The sequence below is a fragment of the Heteronotia binoei genome, chromosome 21, assembly GCF_032191835.1.
Source record: "Heteronotia binoei isolate CCM8104 ecotype False Entrance Well chromosome 21, APGP_CSIRO_Hbin_v1, whole genome shotgun sequence".
In the NCBI taxonomy this organism is placed as follows: domain Eukaryota; kingdom Metazoa; phylum Chordata; class Lepidosauria; order Squamata; family Gekkonidae; genus Heteronotia; species Heteronotia binoei.
Genome location: NC_083243.1, coordinates 76,838,204 through 76,862,595, shown reverse-complemented (window position 1 = coordinate 76,862,595; position 24,392 = coordinate 76,838,204). Strand labels below are relative to the sequence as shown.

Here is a 24,392-nt window from a genome sequence, read left to right as displayed (position 1 = left end):
GGTTCCAGAAACAGATATCCAAAACAGGCACAATTTATCTTATTCTAACTATATTACATATATGGATTTTGATCATATTGTTACCCAAATCTGTCCCCAAAAGGCTTTTGAGAGTACCTAAGGGAAATGCTAGCCTTGCTTGAGGGATCCAGTTTTACTATCAGTCTGATGGACTTCATTCCCACACCTCTAACATCTAGGGCCAGGGGATCTTGGAGCATACACACACCTAAAGTGAGGGGGCCCCATTGGGTAACAATACTGGCATGTGCCTGCTTTCTGTTACCATCTCTGTCATCTTAGATATGATATCCTTTTCTTTCTCCATATAACCCATACACCCTTTTAGCTGGCAAGCCTTTAGAAAATGCCAATCCAAAATTACAGAAAGAGCTAAATTTGGCTACAGAAACTTCATTTATCAAAGGTTACTCAAAATCAGTCTCAGAACTAGGTAACAGGTGATAACAAAACTTTTATTGAACAGTGAACACAGAGTGATCAATATTTAACATTCAGCAGCTATAATATGCAGGTTTAATCCAACAGTGGTTCAGTGAGAACAGATATTGACGGTACACAGAGTTAAGGTACCAGCACACATTTTTTAAAGACACGAAGGGATTGTGAATGTCATACCAATGCCTTATATACACAGAAGTGAAAGAATTAAAGCACAACATTCCAGCTCCTAGGAGTGAGGCAAGGAAGAAAAGTTGAGACACATTAAAAGCATGATCAGTCTATAGTCAGATGATAGTCTCAATGCTGAAAAGGTGTTCCAGCTTTGTCAAGGAATCAGAGAGGCGTTCTGGGAAAGAGCTGTCAAATGCACCTCTTAAGTCTTCTCTTAGTTCTCTTAAAAGATGCACAGTAGACTTACCATTTGCATTCAGAATTTGCAGAAAGAACTTACTCCACAGGTCACTGTCACCAAATCTGAACCAAAAAGAAAGCTGTTCTCACTGAGAATGTCATGCATATGCATTCTTGCTTAAAATTTCATTGACCTCTGAAGACTATAGCCCACTCTCTGAATCTCAATATACATGTATGAAAGTATGCTGGAAAAGTGTCCCAAATGTCCATTTTAGCTACTAAGGCATCTGGACTAGTCACTAAAGTTGGTATTAAGATGCTTGAGAATCTTATATAAATATTCACTTACAAAAGTCTAGCTTAATATGTGCAAGTTGTGCATACTAATTTATAAGCAGCAAATCAAGTGCTTTTGTGTGTGTACACACAGATATCAAATTCTGAGCCTTTCTTCTATCATCCTCTGCCTACTTAAAGGAAGTTTTCTTCCTCAAAAAAATTTCCCTAATAACATACAAGGATCACCACCAGATCTCTGGAAATATTATTATTTATTTGACTTATAGACCACTCCCTCAAGGGCTCAAGGCAGTGTGCATTTCAATAAATGCACACATGCTAACATTCAGCAGAAACATTCACACACTACTGTTATTTCTTACTTGAACAAAACTGCAGGTCTGATCTTCTGTGCACTAAAGCATTCCCCTACCAACTCTTTAGGAAACCTCATCCAAGACCAGAATAAGACCTATGCATAATAATCCAATCATATATATAAATTTATATATATCTATATTTACAAATTTTAGCACAGCAACTAGGAATGGTGGGAGGGAGTATTTATTTATTTATTTATTAACTGTGCTGGAATCGATTGAATTTATAATTTCTTATTAATTGATCAGAAGGGGAGATTAGGTTGGGTTATTAAATTAATTAAATTAAGATGTAATTAGTGAGTTAGCAGCCAAGAATAGGAGGAGTTGGTAGAGGGGGGGATAAGTTAAACGACAGGTAGGGATAGATTAGGAGATCAATCGCGAGAGGTTATACTGTGAGCTATCCAGACAAGTGCGGATGTCTGCCCAAGGGATTCCAGTGCTCCTGGGGAGGGGAAGATATGACGGTGGGAATAGACAGATACACAAGAGAAGGAGACAGAGACAAAATGGTGCTCGGCCACCTTCTAGTCTACTTCCCATCCCAACGTTGGTAGGTAGTGGGACCAAGAGGAAATGCCCGTCTCCGTCACTGGTGTTATGCAACGCCAGGTCCATCAACAATAAGACCTCGACCCTCAAGGAGTTTCTACTCCAACAGGATGTGGACCTGGCTTGCGTGACCGAGACCTGGGTGCGGGATGGAGAGACAGTAGCTCTCTCCCAGATGACCCCCCCCAGGTTACTCGGTCTTTCACCAGTCACGGAACAACGGGCGGGGGGGAGGGGTAGCGTTGTTCATACAGGAGGATTACACCTTTCGGGCTCTCCCGGCTCCAAGGATCGATGGCATTGAATGTGCCGGCCTGACATGGGATGTTGGAGAGGGGTTGGCGATCTGGCTGGTGTACCGTACGCCCAACGCACCAGCCAGCGCCTTACCATCACTATTGGAGGCAGTGGCGGGCTGGGCATTGGAGTTCCCGGGGCTTATGGTCCTGGGTGACTTCAATGTCCATGCCGATGACACGGCCTCCACTCAGGCGATGGACCTAGTGTCTTCCATGGCGACACTGGGGCTCTCTCAATTTGTCACAACTCCCACGCACCAGGCCGGGCACACATTAGACCTGATCTTTGCATCCGGGATTTTGGTGAACGATATCGCGGCTGAAGCGGTTCCATGGTCGGACCACCTAGCCCTTAAGGCCCGTATGGAGACGTTGCCCCAACCCTGTATGGGCGGAGAGCCTATTTTGGCTCGCCCCCGGGGCTTGATGGACCCGGAACGGTTCCAAACAGCCCTGAGGGATCCCTGGCCCACTGGCAATTCCCTCGATGACCTGGTGGAAGTCTGGCAGGGCCAGCTATCCAGGGCTATCGATGAAATTGCACCTTGGCGCCCTCGCAAGAGGCTGGCACCATGGTATACCTTGGAGTTACGCCAGCTGAAGCAAGGGCTCAGACGACTAGAGAGACGGTGGAGGCATACTCGGGACGAAGCGACGAGAACATCCTATAGAACGCTTATGAGGTCTTATGAGATGGCAGTCAAGGCTGCAAAGAAAGAATACTTTGCAGCCAAGATTGCATCTGCAAAATCGCGCCCAGCACAATTGTTTAGAGTTATTGGAGATCTTACAACATTGCCACAAGGCAAACCAAATATTAGGGAATTAGAAATAGGCTGTGAGGCATTTGCGAAATATTTTGCAGATAAAATCTCATCGCTCCGCCAAGACCTGCCTATCACATTAGACACAGTAAGTGAAACTGAGGCTCCGCGCCTGTCTTCAGATTTAGTACTGGACCACTTCGACCCACTCAGCCTGGAGGAAGTTGATGGAATTCTCTCTGCTGCTCGCCCAACAACATGTGATTTGGACCCTTGCCCCTCTTGGCTGATTAAATCCTGCCAGAGGGAGCTTAGATGTCCCCTACGGGACATCATAAATAGATCCCTCCTAGAGGGGCATTTTCCAACGCCTCTGAAAGAGGCCTTGGTCCGCCCCCTCTTGAAAAAACCTACAGCAGACCCGGTCGAATTGGCAAACTACCGACCAGTGTCCAATTTACCATTTTTAGGTGAAATTATCGAGAGGGCAGTGGCGTTGCAGCTACAGAGATTTCTAGATGACGCTTCTGTCTTAGACCCGTGCCAGTCTGGCTTCCGGCCGGGCCACGGGACGGAGATGGTCCTGGTCGCCTTGGTGGATGACCTCCAGCGGCAACTGGATCGAGGCGGTGCAGCAATACTGATGTTATTAGATCTGTCGGCTGCATTTGATACAGTTGACCATCGGTTGCTGATCCACCGCCTCGCCGACATAGGGGTTGAGGGGCTGGCCTTACAATGGCTCTCCTCCTTCCTCATGGGTCGGGGACAGAGGGTGGCGATTGGGGGTGAGCGATCCCAGAGGCGCACACTAGACTGTGGGGTGCCCCAGGGAGCAGTTCTCTCCCCGATGTTATTCAACATCTATATGCGCCCCCTCGCCCAGATTGCCCGGAGATTTGGGCTGGGTTGCCATCAATATGCAGATGACACCCAGCTCTATCTACTAATGGACGGCCAGCCCGCCTCCGCCCCGGGGAACCTGGACTGGGCTTTGCAGGCAGTTGCAACGTGGCTTAGACTGAGTGGGCTGAAGTTAAATCCAGCGAAGACAGAGGTTCTCCATGTGGGTCGTGGCACTCTGGGGAAGGAAATATCTCTCCCGGCCTTTGACGAGGCGCCGCTGAAGACGGCGCAGCGGGTGAAGAGCCTGGGCGCCTTACTAGAGCCTTCATTATCAATGGAGGCCCAGATAACAGCCACTGCCAAATCAGCATTCTTCCACCTGAGGCAGGTGAGGCAGCTGGCCCCTTTCCTAGAGCGTCGGGACCTAGCAATGGTGATCCACGCGACGGTCGCCTCAAGATTGGACTACTGTAACGCTCTCTACATGGGGCTGCCTCTGTACCGGACCCGGGAGCTGCAGCTAGTGCAGAACGCGGCGGCCAGGCTGTTACTTGGTCTCCCAAGACGGGAACATATACGGCCGGGGCTGCGCGGACTGCACTGGCTGCCAATCGTATACCGGATCCAGTACAAAGTGCTGGTCATAACCTTTAAAGCCCTATATGGCCAAGGACCGACCTACCTGCGGGACCGTCTCTCCCCATATGAGCCCCAGAGAGCACTGAGGTCAGTGGGGAAAAGCAGACTGAATATCCCTGGGCCAAAAGAAGTTAAACTTCAAAGCACCCGCACTCGGGCCTTTTCCGTTGCGGCCCCACAACTCTGGAACCAACTCCCAGAGGAGGTGCGGGCCCTGCGGAACTTAGACCAGTTCCGCAGGGCCTGCAAGACCGCCCTCTTCAAACAGGCGTTCACCAATAACTGAATTAATGTTTACCGCCAGATTAATAATGTTTACCGCCAGTGTTAATTTAGGAATGTTTTAATTAATTATTGACTATTGACTGGTTTTAATGTGAATTTTAATGTGAATTTAATGTTTTTATTATTGTATTGTTTACTTGAAATGCTGTTAGCCGCCCTGAGCCTGCTTCGGCGGGGGAGGGCGGGATATAAATAAAATTTTACATTACATTACATTACAATCATAAAGCCTTATGTAGCCCAAATATATGTAATATTTGTATTCAACTGAACTTATAGAATCATAGAGTTGGAAGAGACCTCTAGGGTCATTTAATCCAACACCCTGCACAATGCAGAAAACTCACAAACACTTCCCCCTAAATTCACAAGATCTTCATTGTTGTTAGATGGCCATCCAGCCTCTGTTTAAAAACCTCCAAGGAGAACCCACCACCTCCTGAGGAAGCCTGTTCCACTGAGGAATTGTTCTAACGGTCAGGAAGTTCTTCCTAATGTTGAGCCGGAAACTCTTGATTTAATTTCAACCCATTGGTTCTGGTCGAAATTAAATAAAAAAACCTGTGCTGCCTAGGCAGAAAAGCAGGGTTAACTGGAACCACCTTAGTCAAATTTGTCTGTCTAGCAGGAAAGTTTCCATCTGTGTAATTAAACAATCACTTTAAGAACAACGAGTTCCTACACATAAAATATATTTGGCAGAGATATTTTTGCAGTATACTGAATGTTCTACTCAGTGTAAGCAAGAAATGAATATACTGTAAGACGTCATTCTTTGGTATTTTGGCTTTAGGCTCCCTGCAAATTCATCACACCCACTTTATGAGCCAACTCCATGAAGTGCTGCTGCTGATGCAGATCTATCTATTTTAAGCCTATCTATAAAAGGCAACTTAGTTCTTGTGCTTTAAAATGGAGAAGTGTAATAGATCACTTTCTTGGAATTTTCTAACTTGCTTAAATACAAGTTGTCAGAATGGTTTGATAGCAGAAGTGCACAGATCAATCTTCAATATGTATGTAACATTCCCTTGACACTACAAAAATAGATTAGAAAAACAAGTGCCACAAAGGTGAAACTATAAGCATCAGGCAAACATTACTCAGTGGAGTTCCATGTCAACCTGAGCCGTCTTCAAAGAAAAGACTGGTGTGCTGCAGGTATAAAGCAGTTCCATGGAAATTCTTTAACTTATTAAGCTTCTCTATGACATCTGAGACAAAAGCAGCACTGAAGTTCCATGTGATTGGCCTGAATCCAGACTGTGACAAGGGGTAATTAGAACTTAAAAGTCCAATTGTCTCTTGCAAAAACAAATGCTGGAACTGGACAATTGTACAACATTTGTATTTCACCTTTCCTCTAAACAAAGCTGGGTGGGCTATATGGTTCTTACCCTATGAGGTAGGTTGTTTACACTGAGTCACAGTGAGCTACTCAAAGACCCCTAGGTAGCTTTATAGACAAGCAGGATTTCAAGGAGGGACAACCTGTATTCGGTCCAGCACTCTCACCAAGTACTACATCCCAACTCCCCAGTTCTAGTCAATGAACCTCAAGATCCCACTTAATTGCAAGTCTTGGCTCAGCCATGCAACCCAAATTTAGCTAAATATCCACTGCGATCTGCCCAATGCCTAATTCCTGTACCCATACCATTTATTAAAGTCCTCTAGCTGAGGAGAATAGTGAGTTAATGCTTTGTGAGTTAATGAGAATAGTGAATTAATATGTGGGGGGGTTACTATGTGAAATGCATATTTATTTCCTGGTTTTACTTCATTTGTTCGAATGACTGGTTTTAGATATATGGATGTTGAGCTTTGTAAAAAACCCCGTTATGTTATATTACAGGTCACCTGATGATAAACATTTGCACTGTATTTCTAGATGAGGACAGCCCAACCACAGCATGTCTGCAGCATCCAACTTCCCTGCCTGAAAATACTTCCTTCGAAGTCCTGGACCTTATTCATGCAAATTTCTTCCTACTACAGCATAACTACGCATATGAGATCACTGGTACTCCATGAGCTTAAGTCTTCTTATACTAAGCTTACCCCAAGCTTTGAAACAGTCAGACCAGCTACCAAGAAGTCAAATTGCCAATCACAAAGTGATCCCTCTACATTTTTAAACAATTGAATCATGCACAATCAAATGCCCTTTCTCCTTGAGTCTTAAGAGTGTTTGTCAGCACAAGGGATATCTGAAGACTGAGTCCACCTTTCACCCCCTGCAACACACCACACCTTTACACTACATTAAAGCCTTTACTTCAGACCATTTATCATTCCCTTTTTTATTCCTGAAGCTTTTAAAAACTAGGAAAGGGATATTTGTCATAATACACCAGAGAGGTGGGGGCAGGGATGGAAGTTTGTTAACAAAGAGAGTTTATTTTGACATTTCTTCCTGCAATAAGTTAAACAGCAGAGGTATTTCATACTAAAATGTGAGACTAGGAGACACTTCTGAGTAAACCAAGTATCATCAATTTGCATGTCTCTATATTTAGCTCTGCTGCTATTTTTTCAAATTTTTATTGAAATTGAAAGCAATACAAAAAAGCAACAACACTGAAAAGAAGCAGCAAAAGATCAACTACAACCACATCTTAGCTTCTACCCAAATGTTGCATAGGTTCAACAAAGAAAAAAGAAAGCTTAGCCCCTGGCCACCAAAGTAATCAGAGACATGCTAACAAATTAATATGCATTACAGGTATACAAAGAGGTGTGCCAGAGAAATAAAGAAGAGAATAAATTAGTGTATTGCCAAAAGTGAGAGATACCCCCCTGGAGGAATAGTTGTAGGTTGGGAAGGCAATCCAAAATTCCAAAGTAAAAAAGGCTCCCATTTGCAAAGTAGGGAGGAGTGGACTATGTTGCCAGAGGAGGCTTGCCTGTTTTCAGTGAGTTTGTCCAATACAAAAAATATCCCTACAATTTGTCTGCCCAAGCATAGATAGAAAGCATAGAAAGAAGGGGGCGTTGCTGACCTCCATTCCATGTCTTAGCTCCATTACTATAATGTCAACTTATGTTAACTGAGACTGTCAAGACAATTTTGTTTCTTAAAATAAACAAAATAACCTGCTTTAAAACATATCAGTTAATAAATACAGGTTATATAATTGCAGGCCTCAGATTTAGCAGCAGCTCACAGGAGCACAGCTCCTGAACCTTTCTGAGAGTTCCACCTCCTCCTTCCCACCTTGTCCACTGAATAGTAGGTGCAGCTGCATAACAATCCTGGATGAGCTCTACCACCTATTTTTCTACAAAACGACCCCTGTATAATTGTATGTATTTCCAAAACACTAGCTTTTTTTCCGAAGACTGTGCTAAGCTCTCAGCTGTGGTTTGAAAGTATATAACTTCTTCCCCTTGCTACAGCCAAGCTGGTTTGGATTTGGTCAGTACATGAATAGGAGACCTAGGAAAACCTAAATACATATGATGGAAGGAATAAAAACATCTAAAATTTTATTACATTGTTAAAAGGACAGATCTCTTTGCTAACACACTATCACTAAAACCAGCGTAGAATTTTTTTTAAAAAGTTCAGTGAGGGAAAGTGCTAAAAGAGCTGAACTGTTGTCCAGTACTTACTGAGATAAATCTCTGACAGTTTTCCAGTGGCCTTCTTCCTGATGAACTTGAAGACATTCCCCAAAGAGCATAAAGTGGACTGTATTGGCAATGCCTATCAGGTCCACCTGAAACCACAGCATACCAACATTTATTGCATAACATTTGTTAGAACTGCATCTTTTAGAACCACAATCCATAACAAAAATACCACATCAGTTTCTATATGGCTTCTGCATAGGAACTTCTAGTACACATCAACCCAAGAGAAAGTTTAGAAATTAATCTGTTTTTAAACAAACACTAGTGGCTTTAGCCTTCCACAGAGTTAAAGCAATTAGCTGCATGTGTTAATGAAACTTAAGATATATGTTACTCACTTCTTACAACCAGTACAGAGAGGGATATGGCACATTCTTACATGAGAGGCTGTAATGTTAACACAAACAGCTTCACAGTCCCATGACAACTGCATAAAGAACAGTACATCTGATGCATGCAGATGCACTCCGGGACCACCACTGGAATTTCCCCTTGCTCACCTGGTAAGCAAGAGATTTTTCATTTAGGAGCTGTTGCCCAGTCTTGGTCTGAGCTACTGGAAAGTCTTTCAGAATATTCATTCTTGGCTGTAGCTTCAAGTCCAGACTATGAAAGAAATCTACCACCTTCAGAGCACTCACAGTCTCAGCACTGCCAAAGGAATCACAGATTCTATGGAAAAATATGAATTAAACAGTTCTGTGAGTTTTATATTGTATTCACACTTAGCCATGCAACTTTTTCAGTCTAGTGTTTGCCTATTTAAAAAGGCACTAAATGAATGTTAAGTGGAAATTATTTTTATTAGAATAGTAATTCTTTCCCTTACATTATTTCAATTTGGAAAAAAAAACAAAGGCATGGCAAAGTGTTGACAGATTAAATTTAGCATATCCAAAGAGCTGTGCATGATAATCATTGGACATGGCTATCCACTAATCTGCTTCAACAGAACGGAACTCATTTATGGGGGTCCCTGAAGCACCTCAACACCTGCATTACTTGTTAGTTCCTTACTAGATTCATGTGAGAGGAGATTTAAAAACTATAGAGCTGGGCTTGATCTGACCTGCAGCCAATGATCAATTATTACAGGTGCTTATGGTTCTATTCCTCATCACACTGCCAGGTTTACAAATCAACAAAGAATACACGTAATCTCAAAAAAATTCCTGGGGAATCATTCCTGAAAGAAAAAAAAAAACACTGAGCACAAACTTGGCGTTGTAAAGTTGCCTAATGTTTTATTGACAATGGCATCCATTCGTTCTTGTTAATTTTATGAAACTATGACTATGGAAATTTTCTGCAAAAAAAATTAAGCAATGGAAAATTCTCCATTTCAGAAACTCTTATGTCCCCCATTTATGTACTTAGTAATTTTGTATAAGCCACTTCAGTAGTACAATTCAAACGTTAACAATGCTATTTACATACATTCTGTCATCCATATAACAGCCCTGGTATATAGACAACATTTACCTCCCCTTAATTCAGATGAAGGGCTGTGACTATGGCAAAGTATAGATCTTGCACCTTATGTATTTCTTCATTACAGTATTCTAACACACTCTATGCATTTTACCATTATAGACAGTGGGATATCACCCTGTTGGCATAAACAAGTAGCATGCTATCTCCTCTACAATTCCAAAGCCAACATCCCTTCAGTAATTGTGAACGGGAAGACACTGAATAATGTACACTTCTAGTATAAATGAGTTCTTAGTGACATGTTTCTGATCTAAGCTGCCTATGGGCCTTAGAAATTAGCTAGAAATAAAACTATGTAAGAATGTATCTTACTACCACACTTTTCCCTAAACTATTTACTTAGAATTAGCTATAGTGAGGTAAGAATATGCATTACAATTAGATTCCTGTCCTAACATCTTTGCTTCCAATTCCCCAACTTTTGAAACCACTAATACAATTGCAAAAAAGTTCAGTTTTCTGATAAAGCCAACCTGTCTCCCAAGAATAATGTTGCTGGATGCAAGTTTCCATGAACTATTTCCACTGTATGTAATTTTGCCACCACATCTAGGAGATTGTCAACAATCAGCAAGATCACTTCTTGTGGAATAACTGTACAGAACTGGATCATATCCTGAGAAGAAAGGATTGGTACGTTGCAATACTAATTTATACTACACTGGCTCCAAGACCATAAGATAGCTAATAACTAGGGCCACAGAGAGATTGAGGGAAGTATGCTCTAAAATTTAAACTCCATGCCTTACTTTCCTCTTTCAGATACATGAGGAAAGTTAATTTAACAGTACACTTCTGTCTTTTTCAGTATTTGTGACCAAAAATCCTCAAAAGATTAAACAGACATCAGAAACTTGATTTTGTATTTTAAACCCTTGCCCAAAGTTATGCAATGACACAAATGTCAGCACTTTACTCAGAGAAGAAACTGATTTTTCACGCCTTCATCAGTCCAATTTACTCATCTCTCTCCTCTCTCTTTTTACTCTGTTCTTCTTGTCTTATCTATGTTTAGTCCCTGGTTTATACATGGTGCCTAGTTACCCTACACTATACCCAGCAGAACCCAATATCTATGTTAGTGTGCACCTCAGTTCTCCCTAAATCATATTCTTGTTGTCCATGCTGACCTGAACAGTAAATCGATTTATCTCTTTATGTAGAGTCACACAGCCATTGTGGTACAAGAAACATGTGCAGCTGTCACTGAAGCTCTGATCAAACCCAGCATCAAGTTGTTCTTGCAGTCGCAGTGTGATGTAAAAGTCCCAAGGCACTGGTTCAGAGTGCACCTACGCATTTAAAAAAAATGACAATTTCCCAATGACCCAATCCTAATACATTATTCAAATACAATTTTAAAAAGTTTTAATGCTGTTATATAGCACAATATCATCTTGAAGTGTTAATGCTGATACCCCACCACCAGGAAACCCAATCCAAAGACCAAATTTAAAAGGCCCAAGTCACAAATGTTACCAGATTAGCATTATACCATCTAACCATGTCAGACAACTGGGCCCCTACCTCTCCCCCCATGATCTTGCAGCAATGCAATTGTCACCTCCAAATTGGAGTACTGTAATTTGCTTTATGCTGGGCTTCCCTTAAGACTGAACTGATCCGGAAGCTTCAGTTGGTCCAGAATGCAGTGGTGTGTGTTCTTAGAGGGACACCACTGAGAGCACACGTACAACCTGTGCTCCACCAGCTGCACTGGCTTCCAGTTGAATACCGAGTCAGGTTCAAGATGCTGGTTCTAATCTTTAAAGCCCTTTGCAGTCTGGGACCAACATACTTTCAGGACCATCTCTCCCAATACATCCCCCAAAGAGTATTATGCTCTGTAGATCAACATCTACTGGTGATCCCCAGACTGAAGGAAGTCTGCTCAGCCTGCTGGGCTTTTTCTGCCCAGGCCCTGGCCTGTGGGAACAGTTTCCCAAGTGAGATCCAGGCCCTGTGGGGCCTAATGCAGTTCCCGCAGGGCCTGTAAAATGGAGATGTTCTGCCAGGCCTATGGTTGAGGTGGCGTGTACTTGGTTTCCCCCTGTGTTGCTTGGTTTCATCTGCATTACTTCCATCTGATATTGATTTTATCTGCCCCCCCCCCCCGCTCTTAATTGCAGTTACATCAACCTGTACACATATAGGGAGTCCAAAAGTAGACAACTTTGGTGCCATCAACAGTGAACTATTAATGAAATGTAAATTGAGATAATGTACAAGCAGATATGAGAGATTCTGAATTTGTTAGCTCAATAGCTCTGACCTTTCCACTCAATATAAAATAGTAGATACCCCTACCCAACTGAATAAGAGAGTGGGGGAGGAGGGGTCCCTACTGAGAACTATTTAAAAAAACAACTTGTAGAACATGCTGAAAGAGGCATCAAGAATGCATTAGGCACTATTTAGAACAGAAGAGGGCCCAGCTGCTATTTAGAAATAAAACAAGAATATTTGATAAAAGCTCAGTGAGGATGGGGAAAGGTTAAGCAGTGGGCCGTAAGTAGGATAAAATACCTTTATTAAAAATGTCTTCAAGGTTTCATGAGGAAAGTTGGATAACACAGCAGAGAACATCTTGTCATCTTTGCTGATAACATACTCTCGAGTGATACTGTAAATTTCATTGCCTATTGAAGCAAAATTAAGTCTGCTGTCATCACTACCAAGACTACTTATTCACAAAGATGTATATCATCAGGACAGCTGTACTTCTTACAAAAGCCATTTTGTTGGCTTTCATGTTACAAGCCTGAAGTGAGAGTATATGCAAGATCAGCTACCCCTTCCCACTTAGATTGGTATAATCTATAATCCCACATAGATTGGTATACAGATAAATGGATACTATAAACATTCTCTATCCACTTAAATATATATAAAAGCTACAAATACAGTTGCCACATTAGTTTGGCCACATGAAAACTTTCAGTATTTCCCAGAAGTGCTATTCAATTATAAAGATGTTTCAAATCTGACTAGAAGTATGGCAAGCTCACAAACTATCTGTTTTGATATTCTATCACTTCTATTCATTAAGAAAGCAGCAACTCTATTTGTTATGTGGCATAATATTGCAATAAGATCAAAATAAAAAGCACAGATTCAGACTTAGAACACTTTGGAGTCAAGCTCAGGTGAGTACTCAAAATGGTAGTCACTCTTTTCCACTCAGGCAACATCATGAACTCCAGCAACAGAAGCTTCCAACTTAGATATTTAAGCATAGTTTGGCCTATTATTAAAAGGATCCCAGAAACTTTGCCTTGAAGGCCCGCTATGAGCACCTAGCCCTCACTGTTTAGGTGGCGAGCACATTTATGCTTGCTCGCGGAGCCTGATGGACCCTAATGTGTTCCAAAGGGCTCTGCAGGATCCAATTCCCCCTGGTGGCCCATTAGATCAGGGATGTCAAACATGCAGTTCGTGGGCAGAATCAGACCCCTGGAGGGCTCCTATCAGGCCCCTGAGCAACTGGCTGTCATTGGCTTCTTTCTCCCTATATCTTGCTTCCTTCTGCATAACAGCTGGCTTTGCAAGGCTTGCTTAGTCGCACAGGAGCTACAAAGCAAAAGCTGTTTTCTCCATTGGCTGAGGCTCCTCCCTTGAGGAAGAAGGGGGGGAGGAATAGCTTGCTTTGCCAGGCTCTCTCAATTGCACAGTAGAGCTATTGAGTCAAGCCTCTCTTCCTTCTATTGGCTAAGGCTCCTCCTGCCCAGTCCCCTGGGGAAGGAAGGAAAGAGCCAGAGCTTCCTTTGCCCAGTTCCCTGGATCCTATGAGAGAAATACAAAGAAAGCATCTTTAAGACCAATGAGTGCTAACGTTTTAAGTTTTTAAAATGTTTGTCTGTATTCTTTATAAAATTTTTATCTCTGTTACCTAACCTTAAAACAGGTACACACATGGCCTGGCCCGACAAGGTCTCATTTATGTCAGATCTGGCCCTCATAACAAATGAGTTCGACACCCCTGCGTTAGATGGTCTGGTGGAAGACTGGCATGACCATCTTTCCACAGCCATCAATGTGATCACCCCCCCCCCCCCCTCGTGATCACTCAGCCCCTTGGTATTCTATGGAGCTGAGGCAGATGAAGCGAGAGCTGAGATGGCTAGAGAGAGTGTGGCGAAGAGCTCACGATGAAGCTTCGAGAGTATCCTATAGGTCCTTTGTTCAGACCTATGAGATGGCTATGGAGGCCGCAAAGGAGTTCTATGCGGCCTCCATTGCATCTGCAAAACTGTACCCAGCACAATTATTTAGATTAATTCAATCTTTGACTTCTTTGCCTCAAGGTACTCGAAATGCTAGGGAATTGGCTATTGGCTGTGAGACTTTTGTGAATAATTTTGCAGATAAAACCTTGTTGGTCCTCCATGACCTCCCAGCTGCATTTGATACAATATGTGAACTGGAGGCTCCTTGCCTGTCTCTAGGTCCAGTCTTGGACCAGTTCAGCCCAGTCTCTCAGGAGGAAGTTGACAAGACCTTGGTGGCTGTGAAACCGACCACCTGCCCCCTTGATCCCTGCCCATCAGGCTGGTAAAAGCCTGTGGCAATGAGGTAGGGATTCCCCTGCAAGAGATTATAAACGCTTCCCTGTTATCAGGGACATTCCTGGGGGCTCTGAAGGAGGCAGTGGTTCGCCCTCTCCTGAAGAAACCATCTTTGGACCCTATGGTCCTTACTACCGCCCAGTATCGAATTTAGCATTTCCTGGGCAAGGTAGTGGAGAAGGTGGTGGCAACACAGCTCCAGGCTTTCTTGGATTAGCCTTACAGTGGCTGACCTCCTTTCTCCATAGCTGGGGACAGAGGGTGGCCCAGCGGCACCCACTAGAATGTGGAGTGCTGCAGGAGGCAATCCTTTCCCTGATGCTATTTAATTTCTATATGTGTCCCCTCGCCCAAATGGTCCAAAGATATGGGCTGAGTTGTCACCAACATGCTGATGACACCCAGCTCTATCTGCTTATGGATGGCCGCTCAGACTCTGCCCCAAAGAACTGGATGAGGTATTGCAGGCCATGGCTGGTTGGTTGCATCAGAGCTGGCTGAAACTGAATCCATCCTGTGCCTGGGTCAGAAGGGGGTGAGATCAGGCTCCCGCCCTTCAATGGCACTCAATTGACACCATCGGCAGAGGTGAAGAGCCTAGGAGTGTTCCTGGATGCCTCTTTATCTATGGAGGCACAGGTCACTGCCACTGCAAGGGCCGCCTTTTTCCATCTGAGGAGGGCCTAGCAGCAGATCCCCTACCTTACCTCCCATGATCTAGCCACAGTGATTCATGCAACAGTCACCTCCAGATTAGACTATTGTAACTCTCTCTATGTGGGGTTTCCCTTGACCCTGCTCCAGAAACTCCAGCGGGTGCAGAACGCAGCACCCTGGTTGCTGGCATTGAGGCCTACACAGGCACGAACCGCACTGGTTACCTCTCAAGTACCGGATCCAGTTCAAGGAGTTGGTCCTTACCTTTAAGGCCCTTTACGGCAAGAGGCCTGCATATCTTTGGGACTGCCTCTCCCCATATGAACCCCCCCAAGCTCTGAGGTCTGCTGCTCAACATCGTCTCATAGTCCCTGGTCCTAAGGACGACTGACTGGCTTCAACAAGGGCCAGGGCCTTTTTGGTCCAGGCCCCTATCTGGTGGAATGAGCTCCCGCTGGAGATCCAGGCCCTGCGGGACTTATCAAGGTTTCACTGGGCATGTAAGATGGAGCTCTTCTGCCAGGCTTTTAATTAATCCAGCGGGCGTCCTTGAAAGTCATCACTTCCCCCAGCATTTCACCATTATGGTGTTGGGTTATGCTGTCAGCCATCAGTCACATGCTGTTTACTGCCTATGTCTGTAAGATTGCTTATTGTGCTGCTCCTGTTTTGTAATGCCAGTTTTTATGATATTATTTTAACTGTTTTATTGTTGTAAACTGCTCTGAGCCTGCTTGCGGGATAGGGAGGGATATAAATCTAAATATGAAATTTAAATTAAATTAAAGAAGGTAATCATCCATACCTATGCCAACTTCTTTTTCTAATTCCATCCAAGGCATTGGTTGAAGCTCTAATTTAAAGTCAGAAGACTTTGCCAGGAAGTCTGGAAGAGGCTGCAAGAGCTGTCTGCGATGTTCTTTATACTGTAATCCCTCTGCAAAGTTGTCTAGAAATAAAGCATTAGAAAGTTACTACACTGCCTCTGATTGCTGATAAATACCTAGGTCAGGGGTCCTCCATCTTTTCGAGCCTGAGGGCACCTTTGAAATGCTGACAGGCTGATGACCACAATCACGCCTGTCACGAGAGGTAGCCAACAATAAAATGGCTACTACAGGGGGTGGAACCAACCACAAAATGTCAGGGACTGCAGTTATGCATTACCCTAATAGCAACTCTTCAATGTTAAAAGTAAAAGCTCTCCTTAACAGAATGCCTTTTAAAATTAATATATTGTTTTAAAAGTATTTTCTTGAATACACTGTAGCAGCTGCACAGCCAATCAGATCTCCTATGGCCAATCAGAAGCCCTGCTGGACAAAAGTCCCACCTGGCCCCTGTATATTTTCTGAAAACATTAGGCAGAAACTAGAAAAGGTGTTGGCAGGCAACATGCTGGGGACCTCTGATCTAGGCATTTACTTCCTTCAGTGGACATTAATGTATATAGCAGCACTACATCAATTCAGGTAAGAAATTTAAACATTTTTCTTCTTGAGTGAATTTTGTCTTATCAATCTATACTTGCTTTAAAACCTAATAGAAAGAGAAGCTAACTCAGTCATGCTATCACTAGCTTTATGTGCTTTCCCATGACTTGGTAACATTACAGAATATTCCGTATTAATGCAAAAACAAGCCTTGCTTTGGGGAGCTTTAAAAAAGAGGGATAATCTTCATCTTACAAACTGGGCTCTGCCTCCCTCTAAGAGCAACCAGTGAGAGCAGACAGAATGTTGAAAGAGAGAGACTTGGGAGGGGGAGGAGTTGAAAAACTACAGTTAATGGTTAGAAGCAGAGAAGTTGACAGCTTATGAACTGAAGTGAAAAGGGTTTTCTAACTGTGGGGAACTGTATAGAAGAGCTGCTTGGAACAGGTTGAAAACAGTGAATCTGTAATTAAAGGTTCCCAGTTGTAGGTATAGGACCGTAGTTCAAAAGTTCATTGAAAGTGAAACGTTTCTTGGACTTTACTTTCCTCATTGTTTTGTTATTATTAATAAAAGCTTGTTTTGATTAACCCTGCATGTCTAAGGGAAAGAAACACAAACATGCACAATTTAATAGCTTAACCTATATAAATATATATTATAGAATATGAATTAATGGTGGCAGTGAGTGATTGGAACAGTGTTTGACCCCCTACTCCAAATTGGAGTTGAGAGGGCTGATTGTTCAAGGGGGCCTCTCTCACAGCCTGCAGAGATGCAAGTCGGTTTCTCCTCTATTAGCTGGGTTCAACAGTGTGGGAATGCTGCTGGGTGCATTCTTCCCCTCTATACTTTGTGGCTGAACTGCTGACAGTACAGAGGAACAGAGGCTAACTTATCAGCTGGAGAGAGGACTGAAAGCAGCCTGCACAACCCAGTTGCCCCATGTACAAAGAGGCCTAAGTGGGTAGACTAAGTGGGTGGGAAGGGAGAGAGGAAAGAAACCCAATCAGGCTGTGGGCAACAGAGGCAAGTGAAGGGTCCACAGAACTACAGGCTCAGAGGAATGGAATGAGGGGGAAAGCAAACTGGCTCAGCCTCATATTCACCCAGCAACCCCCAGGGAAGCACCACAAGCATTACCAGTTGCAGCAAGAGCTAAGCCCCGCAAAGGCTACCATGACAGCTGTTGTAGGATGCTAAGCTGAAACATGCACACTGCTCATTAGCTAGCAGCGAAACTAGGGACTGCTAAGCACTCTTTTTCTCAGGACTACACTGTGAATGGTGAGAAGAGGTGGTGGCAGTGGCAGGTGGGACTTGAGTGTGGGAAGGGGCTGCAAGGGTAAGCTAAAGGTTGATCAGAAGAGAACCCTTCATACCAGCTATCTCTCCTCTCTTTTGGGGAGCATCTTCAATTCAGGGTCATCAGCTTTTACTGTATTACCTTACCTTTTGGTGTGGTCTTATATTCAAAGTCATCTTTCTTTTGAAATAAATAGTGTATCTTACCTTACAGTATCAATACTGAGATAAAAAGAAACTTGTTCAGTTACAGGAAGACAACATACATCTAGGGTTTAGGTGATGAGCATATGGAAAGCAACTGTAGACTCACTAGATAAATTTGTGTCACTTGTGATTTCATCAGTGCAGCTCTGAGCCAATTTCAGCTTCTCTGGCATCTGTTCAAATGCATTCGTAGAGATTTGTGTCGGGGAAGCTGAAGATGCAGAAGACCTAGTATCTTCCTGGCTTGCTTCCATAATTGGACTACCAGCATGGAAGGGAAAGAAAGGTATGTGGGATGCAACATTCAGGGATACTTTTTCAACAATAGCTTTAAGTCGTTCTTTTCAAGAGCTGTCTATATGCTATAGCAAGGATTTATTTAGAACATTTCTAGCTTTTCTAGAACATTCCTTAAAGACGAGTTCCTACACAGAATCAGACTTCTTCAGATGCTACTCTCCAGGATGAGATTCTGAGTAGACTTTCACCTTGCATGCACAGCTTGTAACTTCATAGGCATGAAAATACTAAGGATGGTATTATAAATCTAATAAAAACATAAGAGAAGCCACTGGATCAGGCTAGTGGCCCACCCAGACCAACACTCTGTGTCACACAGTAGCCAAAAAAACCAGGTGTCATTTGGAGCTTCATCAGTGGGGCCAGGACACTAGAAGCCCTCCCACTGTGCCCCCCAAGCACAAAAAATACAGAGCATCACTCTGTCTAGCTTCCACACCCATAGTACATAGTACTGGGGAACACTGTGTAATTAATTAACTTGTACTTGGTCTTTAGGGACACATCCTGATACTTAAGAATATTTTCTAGCTCCTTACATAAGAGAAACCCTGTTGGATCAGGCCAGTGGCCCATCCAGTCCAACACTCTGTGTCACACAGTGGCCAAAACCCCCCAAGTGCCATCAGGAGGCCCACCAGTGTGGCTAGAAGCCCTCCCACTGTGCCCCCCGCACCTTTGTTTAATTGTCAATTAAAAGACTCACACAAGCCTTCAAAGAATGATTCTGCCTATTAATGGGTGGCTGCCGCACATGCTGCCTCAAGTGCCTTGGATGCTAGAAGCAAATCATCATTAGCTCCCCACACTTAATAGGTTTCATGTAGGAAAAATGACTGTATGCTTAGTTCTGTAAAGGAACACCCCCCCTCTAAATTACTGTAATACTTTCTCCCCAGTATGCTAATCTTGAATGAACAGATTTTAAATATTTATTTCAATTAACATGAAGAGCATTCACACACTATGTCACATATAGTGTGATGAGAATCCCATTTGATTTTACAAGTACCATAATAGTTACATTTGCTGCATAGTTTTCAGTGCTTTTGGTAGACAGGCAAAGGATTAAAGTCATCATGCAACTATATGGAGAGAGGAAATACATGCAAAGGACACTTAACACACAACTTTCTCCAATTACCTCAGTTTTTTTACAAACAGAGCCTCAGTATACTGATCCTCACTAGCAATTGTATGCTGGCTCAGAGATGCTGCCTGAGGTTTTGGACATGCTTCCTTAGGCTCATCATCAAGTCTGCTTCTCTGTTCTGTTACCCCATGGAAAGGTGTTGAAGCAATGTGTGCAGCTGTAACAAAGTCACAAGTATCTTCAGGGTTGGGGCAGAGGGTTTTGTTCCTATATGAGCCAGTAACAATTGGATCTTCACTCAGGGGTTCAATTCCATGAAGCTCATCCTAGAGAAATCACAGAACAAACTAGCTCACCACCAGCAACAGCCATCTCTGTGGTTCAGATGTATCTAAAATTCAGCCAACTGAGTTGCATGAAGATGTACTGAAGGACTTACATCTGAAAGTCTTCTAAGATTAGCTAATTTGAAGGGGATGCTTTCCACAGATTTTCCCTTAAATCTGTCAAACGTTTTCCCATTTGGTATGGCTGCTATGGACCAGAATAAATTGCTCTAAGTGGCCAAATCCAACCACAGGCTGCTGATCTAGAGGTATGAAGGATTTTTAAAGATGTATATTTGGACAAAAGCTACTCATACATGCCATGGAAATAGTGATTGGCCTGGCATTTTTCTCCACAGTAATGCATGAAGAGGCTCTTGAATGTAAGATCACAACTAGCCTTCATTCTCACAGATACAACCAAGAGACAATAAGATCTTGGTCTCCCAAACACAACTTTGAGAAACTTACAGAAATTTCAGGAGGTATGTTTTCCTTTGCAGTGATACTTTCTGAAGGTTTGCGAACAGCAACAGGACATTTGGCACATACCAGTGGGGGACCAGTAGAAAGACTAAGATGAAAGACAAACATTGTTTTCCAATGACATTTTGTACAGCTGGTTCTATACAATGGTACATAACAAGTATAGTGTAGTGGTTAGGACTTGGAACTGGGAGATTCAGGTTCCAATCCCCACTACCACGACTGGCATTGGGCCAGTCACTCTCTGCCTAATCAGTCTCCACAAGCTCTTTCTATGAAGATAGAAGAGGGGAGAGCAATGATGTAAGTCACTTTTGTCTCTGCACTGGGCAGGAAAAACAGAATAGAAACGTCTTTAAAAGTTTCCTAACAATCGAAGTTATTAAAAATTGAACCAAAAAGACAGTTCTTGACTATAATGTGGAATGGAATACAGAAATATTCACTCCTCCTTCCAAAAAAAACCTGAGGGCACTTGGTCTTTTGATGGGGCTTTACTTTATTTACATTTACCTGACATTCTGGTTTTCTGAAACAAATGATTCATCAAATATGGAGAAAGGCACTGAGGGAATCACTGGAGGAGGAATCTCAGAATCTGGAACACAAAGTCAATAGTTTATATATAGCTATTTGGGGAATTCTGAAATGCTACTGCTTAAGATGTATTTTACAAAAGCTGTGTTACATTAAAATCTGTCTAGTTCCAGTGTCTCTTATAACCATGGATCAGTGCAATATAGAGTTGTGCACTCAATACCAACCAAGTTGATTAAATAAGAAGAAGATATTGGATTTCTATCCCACCCTCCACTCCGAAGAGTCTCAGAGCGGCTCACAATCTCCTTTACCTTCCTCCCCCACAACAGACACCCTGTGAGGTGGGTGGGGCTGGAGAGGGCTCTCACAGCAGCTGCCCTTTCAAGGACAACCTCTGCCAGAGCTATGGCTGACCCAAGGCCATCTCAGCAGGTGCAAGTGAAGGAGTGGGGAATCAAACCCGGTTCTCCCAGATAAGAGTTCGCACACTTAACCACTACACCAAACTGGCTCTCGAAAAATACCCGAAAAATACCAATAAGATACTAATTAATTAAGTTAAATACACATCAGAGACCAGGGATCTGTATTTGGCTAATAGCTGAGTCCAAAAAACCCAGTTTTTTTCTGGCTTTTATTCGGGTGACAGCTATACCATGAGCCAGCCCCAGCTGATCCTCTCTTGCAGTTCCAGTCTGCCACCTTGGCTGGGGCTGGCTGGCTCCACTTGCAGCTCCATTGCAATTAAACTGCAAACAGGAACCAGCCCAGTATTGGAAATAGTTGTGGGAGAGTTTCCTGCCACATGCAGATCCTGAGGCCAACTTCTCTTGGCCCACGATTTAAATCACCTGCGCAAGAGAAGCCTTCCAGCCAGGTCTGCATGTGGTGGTGAGTGAACTCTCAGGCATCTAAAAGGACTGTGGTCTCTTTAAATGCCTTCAGAGTTCATTTGCTGCAGTGCAGAGAAAGCATTTAAAGGGACCATGTCCTCTTAAATGTCTTTTCCTCTCCATCGGAGACAATGGAGGATAGAAGCACCTTCTTCTGGGGTCCATAAAACTGGACCCCCAGTCCAATCTTTTTCAATCTTGGGGAGTTTTTTGAGAGGCATCAGAAGCTATGCTGCAAATGGTGCCTCAATCTCAAACAATAGCCCCCCTCCCAAACTGAGATACCCTCAGCTCAATTCTCCATTATAGCCTAAGGAGGCCATAGACTATAATGGTCCCCACAGGGTATAATGGAGCTGAAAAAATTAGCAATCCTGAATATTTCCCAAATCCCAACACCGTACTGATATCTGGATTTGATAATATTGAGAAATACTGATATTTTCGGGTTCTATATACCTGAACCAGGAAAATACCTTTTTTTTGTGTGTGTGCACACCTCTAGTTCTATATGCATTCAACCACAATTCATCTGTAAAGGCACAGCGGATTCCTTTTCACATTCTATTGTTTTGGAGAGAGCAAAGGACAGGAACCACACAATGATGCTTAAAAGCTTGTCACATGGCACTAATCAATCACGTGAAACTGTCAGCTCCCCTCCACTAGGAACTAGAATCATCTCCTGCCCCCATTGCTGTACTAAGATTTGACTCACTGGGGATATCCTTGAACTTTCACATGAAAGGAAAGTGTTCTTGGCAAGACTCTAGCTTTGCAACACCACATTACTTATTCAGTGACAGCAAACATTTTACAGTTTACTGGTACACAGCATATAAAAACCAACCATCCTCAACAGAGTGCATGATCAAGATGACAACTTTTATTAGGTAATCATTAGGATTCTTATATCCAAAGGGTTCTCTGATAAAGCTTAAGAGTAAGAGAACAAAAGCTCAACCTGCCAATCAGATAGGAAAAGAAGTATTCTCCACAGCTAATGAGGTATCTGCCTTAAACAGCTTCTGTGAGGCTTCTGTGCGGTTAGAATTCAAAAAGGTACATTCATGTAAGTGAACATTTCAGGACTCTCAAATAAGAATCAATGTAAATGGAACTCACCACTAGAGCTTGACTTTCTGTGTTGAACATTTTCATCCAGTTCAAAATTGCTGTCAAAGTATAAGCAGTTTTTTGCTCAGATAAGTAAAAAAACAGATGCAGTCAATCCCTCCCCACTTTGAAAAGTCTTCTGACCTAAAAGAACAGATCACCTAAATCCTACAATGGCCCGCTTTCGGGGGTGAGGAGGGGGAGAGCACCTATAATTTCATGCTATTATTTGCGAAAGCATTTCCTCCTAAGCCAACCCTCTATACCAGGGGTGTCAAACATGCGGCCCAGAGGACGAACCAGGCCCTCGAGCAACTGATGTCATCTGCTTCTTTCTCCCTCTCTCTTGCTTCCTTCTGCATAACAGCTTGCTTTGCAAGGAGTGCTAAACAGCACAGAAGCTACAGAGCAAAGCTTCTATTTTCTCCATTGGCTGAGCCTCCTCCCTTGGAGAGGAAGGGGGGGAGGGCAGAGCTTGTTTTTCCAGGCTCTCTCAGTCGCACAGCAGAGCTACTGAGCCAAGTCTCTCTTCCTACTGAGCCAAGTCCCTCTGAAACTCCTCCCCATCCTGGGAAAGGAAGAAACCAGAGTTTCCTTTGCCCAGTTTCCTGGGTCCCATTGGAGAAATATAAAGAAAGCACCTTTAAGACCAACGAATGCTAATGTTTTAAGGTTGTTTTTTTTAAATATTTAATTGTGTTTGTCTGTGCTTTTATAAAGTTTATATCTCTGCTTCCTAATCTGAAATATGTATACACATGACCTGATCCAACATGGACCGGCCCAACCTGATATGGCCCGGTGCAACCTGATATGGCCCGGCCCAACAAGGCCTCGTTTATATCAGATCCGGCCCTCATAACAAACACCCCTGCTCTATATTACCTTTTTAAGGAGAAACAGTCTGAAAAAGGTCTTTCAGCAAGTGCAGCAGTATCTGTCAGAGAGGCTTGTTTTTGTGTCATAGGAAGCTTCAGAATTTCTGGCACATCAGACATCACATCAACAGGTATCTGTGCCAATATCTGCTGTGATAAACAAGAAAACAGCTAGTCAGAAGTCATGCTCCAAATATAATTGACAGCAATACTTTCCTAATACCTGCTGTATAGTATCTGAATAAGGTTATTGTGTCCCACACATGTGTATAAAATTATTATTATACCGCAAGCAGGTAAGATGGTGGGATACTACCTGTTCGTATGGCTTCTGATCATGAGTAGCTTGTTGCTCTCTCATTATCTTCTCCATCTCTTCAATTTTCCTTTGTAATTCAGCTTTCTTCTGTGCTATTGTCTGTAGCTCTTCTGCGCAATAAGGAAGGCAAGACACTATATATTATGTTTTCTTTTTTTTATGCCATTAAGTCAAGCTGACTTCTGGTGATCTCTAATGGGGCTTGAAAGCAAAGGGACATTCAGAGGTAGCTTGTCATTGCTTGCCTCTGCATCATGACCCTGGTATTCCTTGGAGGT

The 24,392-nt window shown here is 43.1% G+C and overlaps 1 protein-coding gene across 2 annotated transcripts in view; it reads right to left on the bottom strand.

The window, feature by feature from the left end:
* Nucleotides 1-455: 455 nt before the first annotated feature.
* Nucleotides 456-24,392, bottom strand: part of BUB1B (BUB1 mitotic checkpoint serine/threonine kinase B) — a 37,331-nt gene continuing 13,394 nt past the window's right edge. For both annotated transcript variants that reach the window (XM_060261342.1, XM_060261343.1), the window contains exons 10-23: nt 24,112-24,224; nt 23,803-23,945; nt 22,927-22,976; nt 20,882-20,966; nt 20,354-20,456; nt 19,608-19,882; nt 18,270-18,424; nt 16,024-16,167; nt 12,523-12,635; nt 11,127-11,288; nt 10,470-10,612; nt 9,003-9,174; nt 8,482-8,588; nt 456-939 (exon numbers count right to left, since the gene is read on the bottom strand). In XM_060261342.1, coding sequence (XP_060117325.1) covers nt 750-939; nt 8,482-8,588; nt 9,003-9,174; nt 10,470-10,612; nt 11,127-11,288; nt 12,523-12,635; nt 16,024-16,167; nt 18,270-18,424; nt 19,608-19,882; nt 20,354-20,456; nt 20,882-20,966; nt 22,927-22,976; nt 23,803-23,945; nt 24,112-24,224 — 1,955 coding nt within the window. In that variant the 3' untranslated portion in view covers nt 456-749. The remainder of the gene's footprint in view (nt 940-8,481; nt 8,589-9,002; nt 9,175-10,469; nt 10,613-11,126; nt 11,289-12,522; nt 12,636-16,023; nt 16,168-18,269; nt 18,425-19,607; nt 19,883-20,353; nt 20,457-20,881; nt 20,967-22,926; nt 22,977-23,802; nt 23,946-24,111; nt 24,225-24,392) is intronic.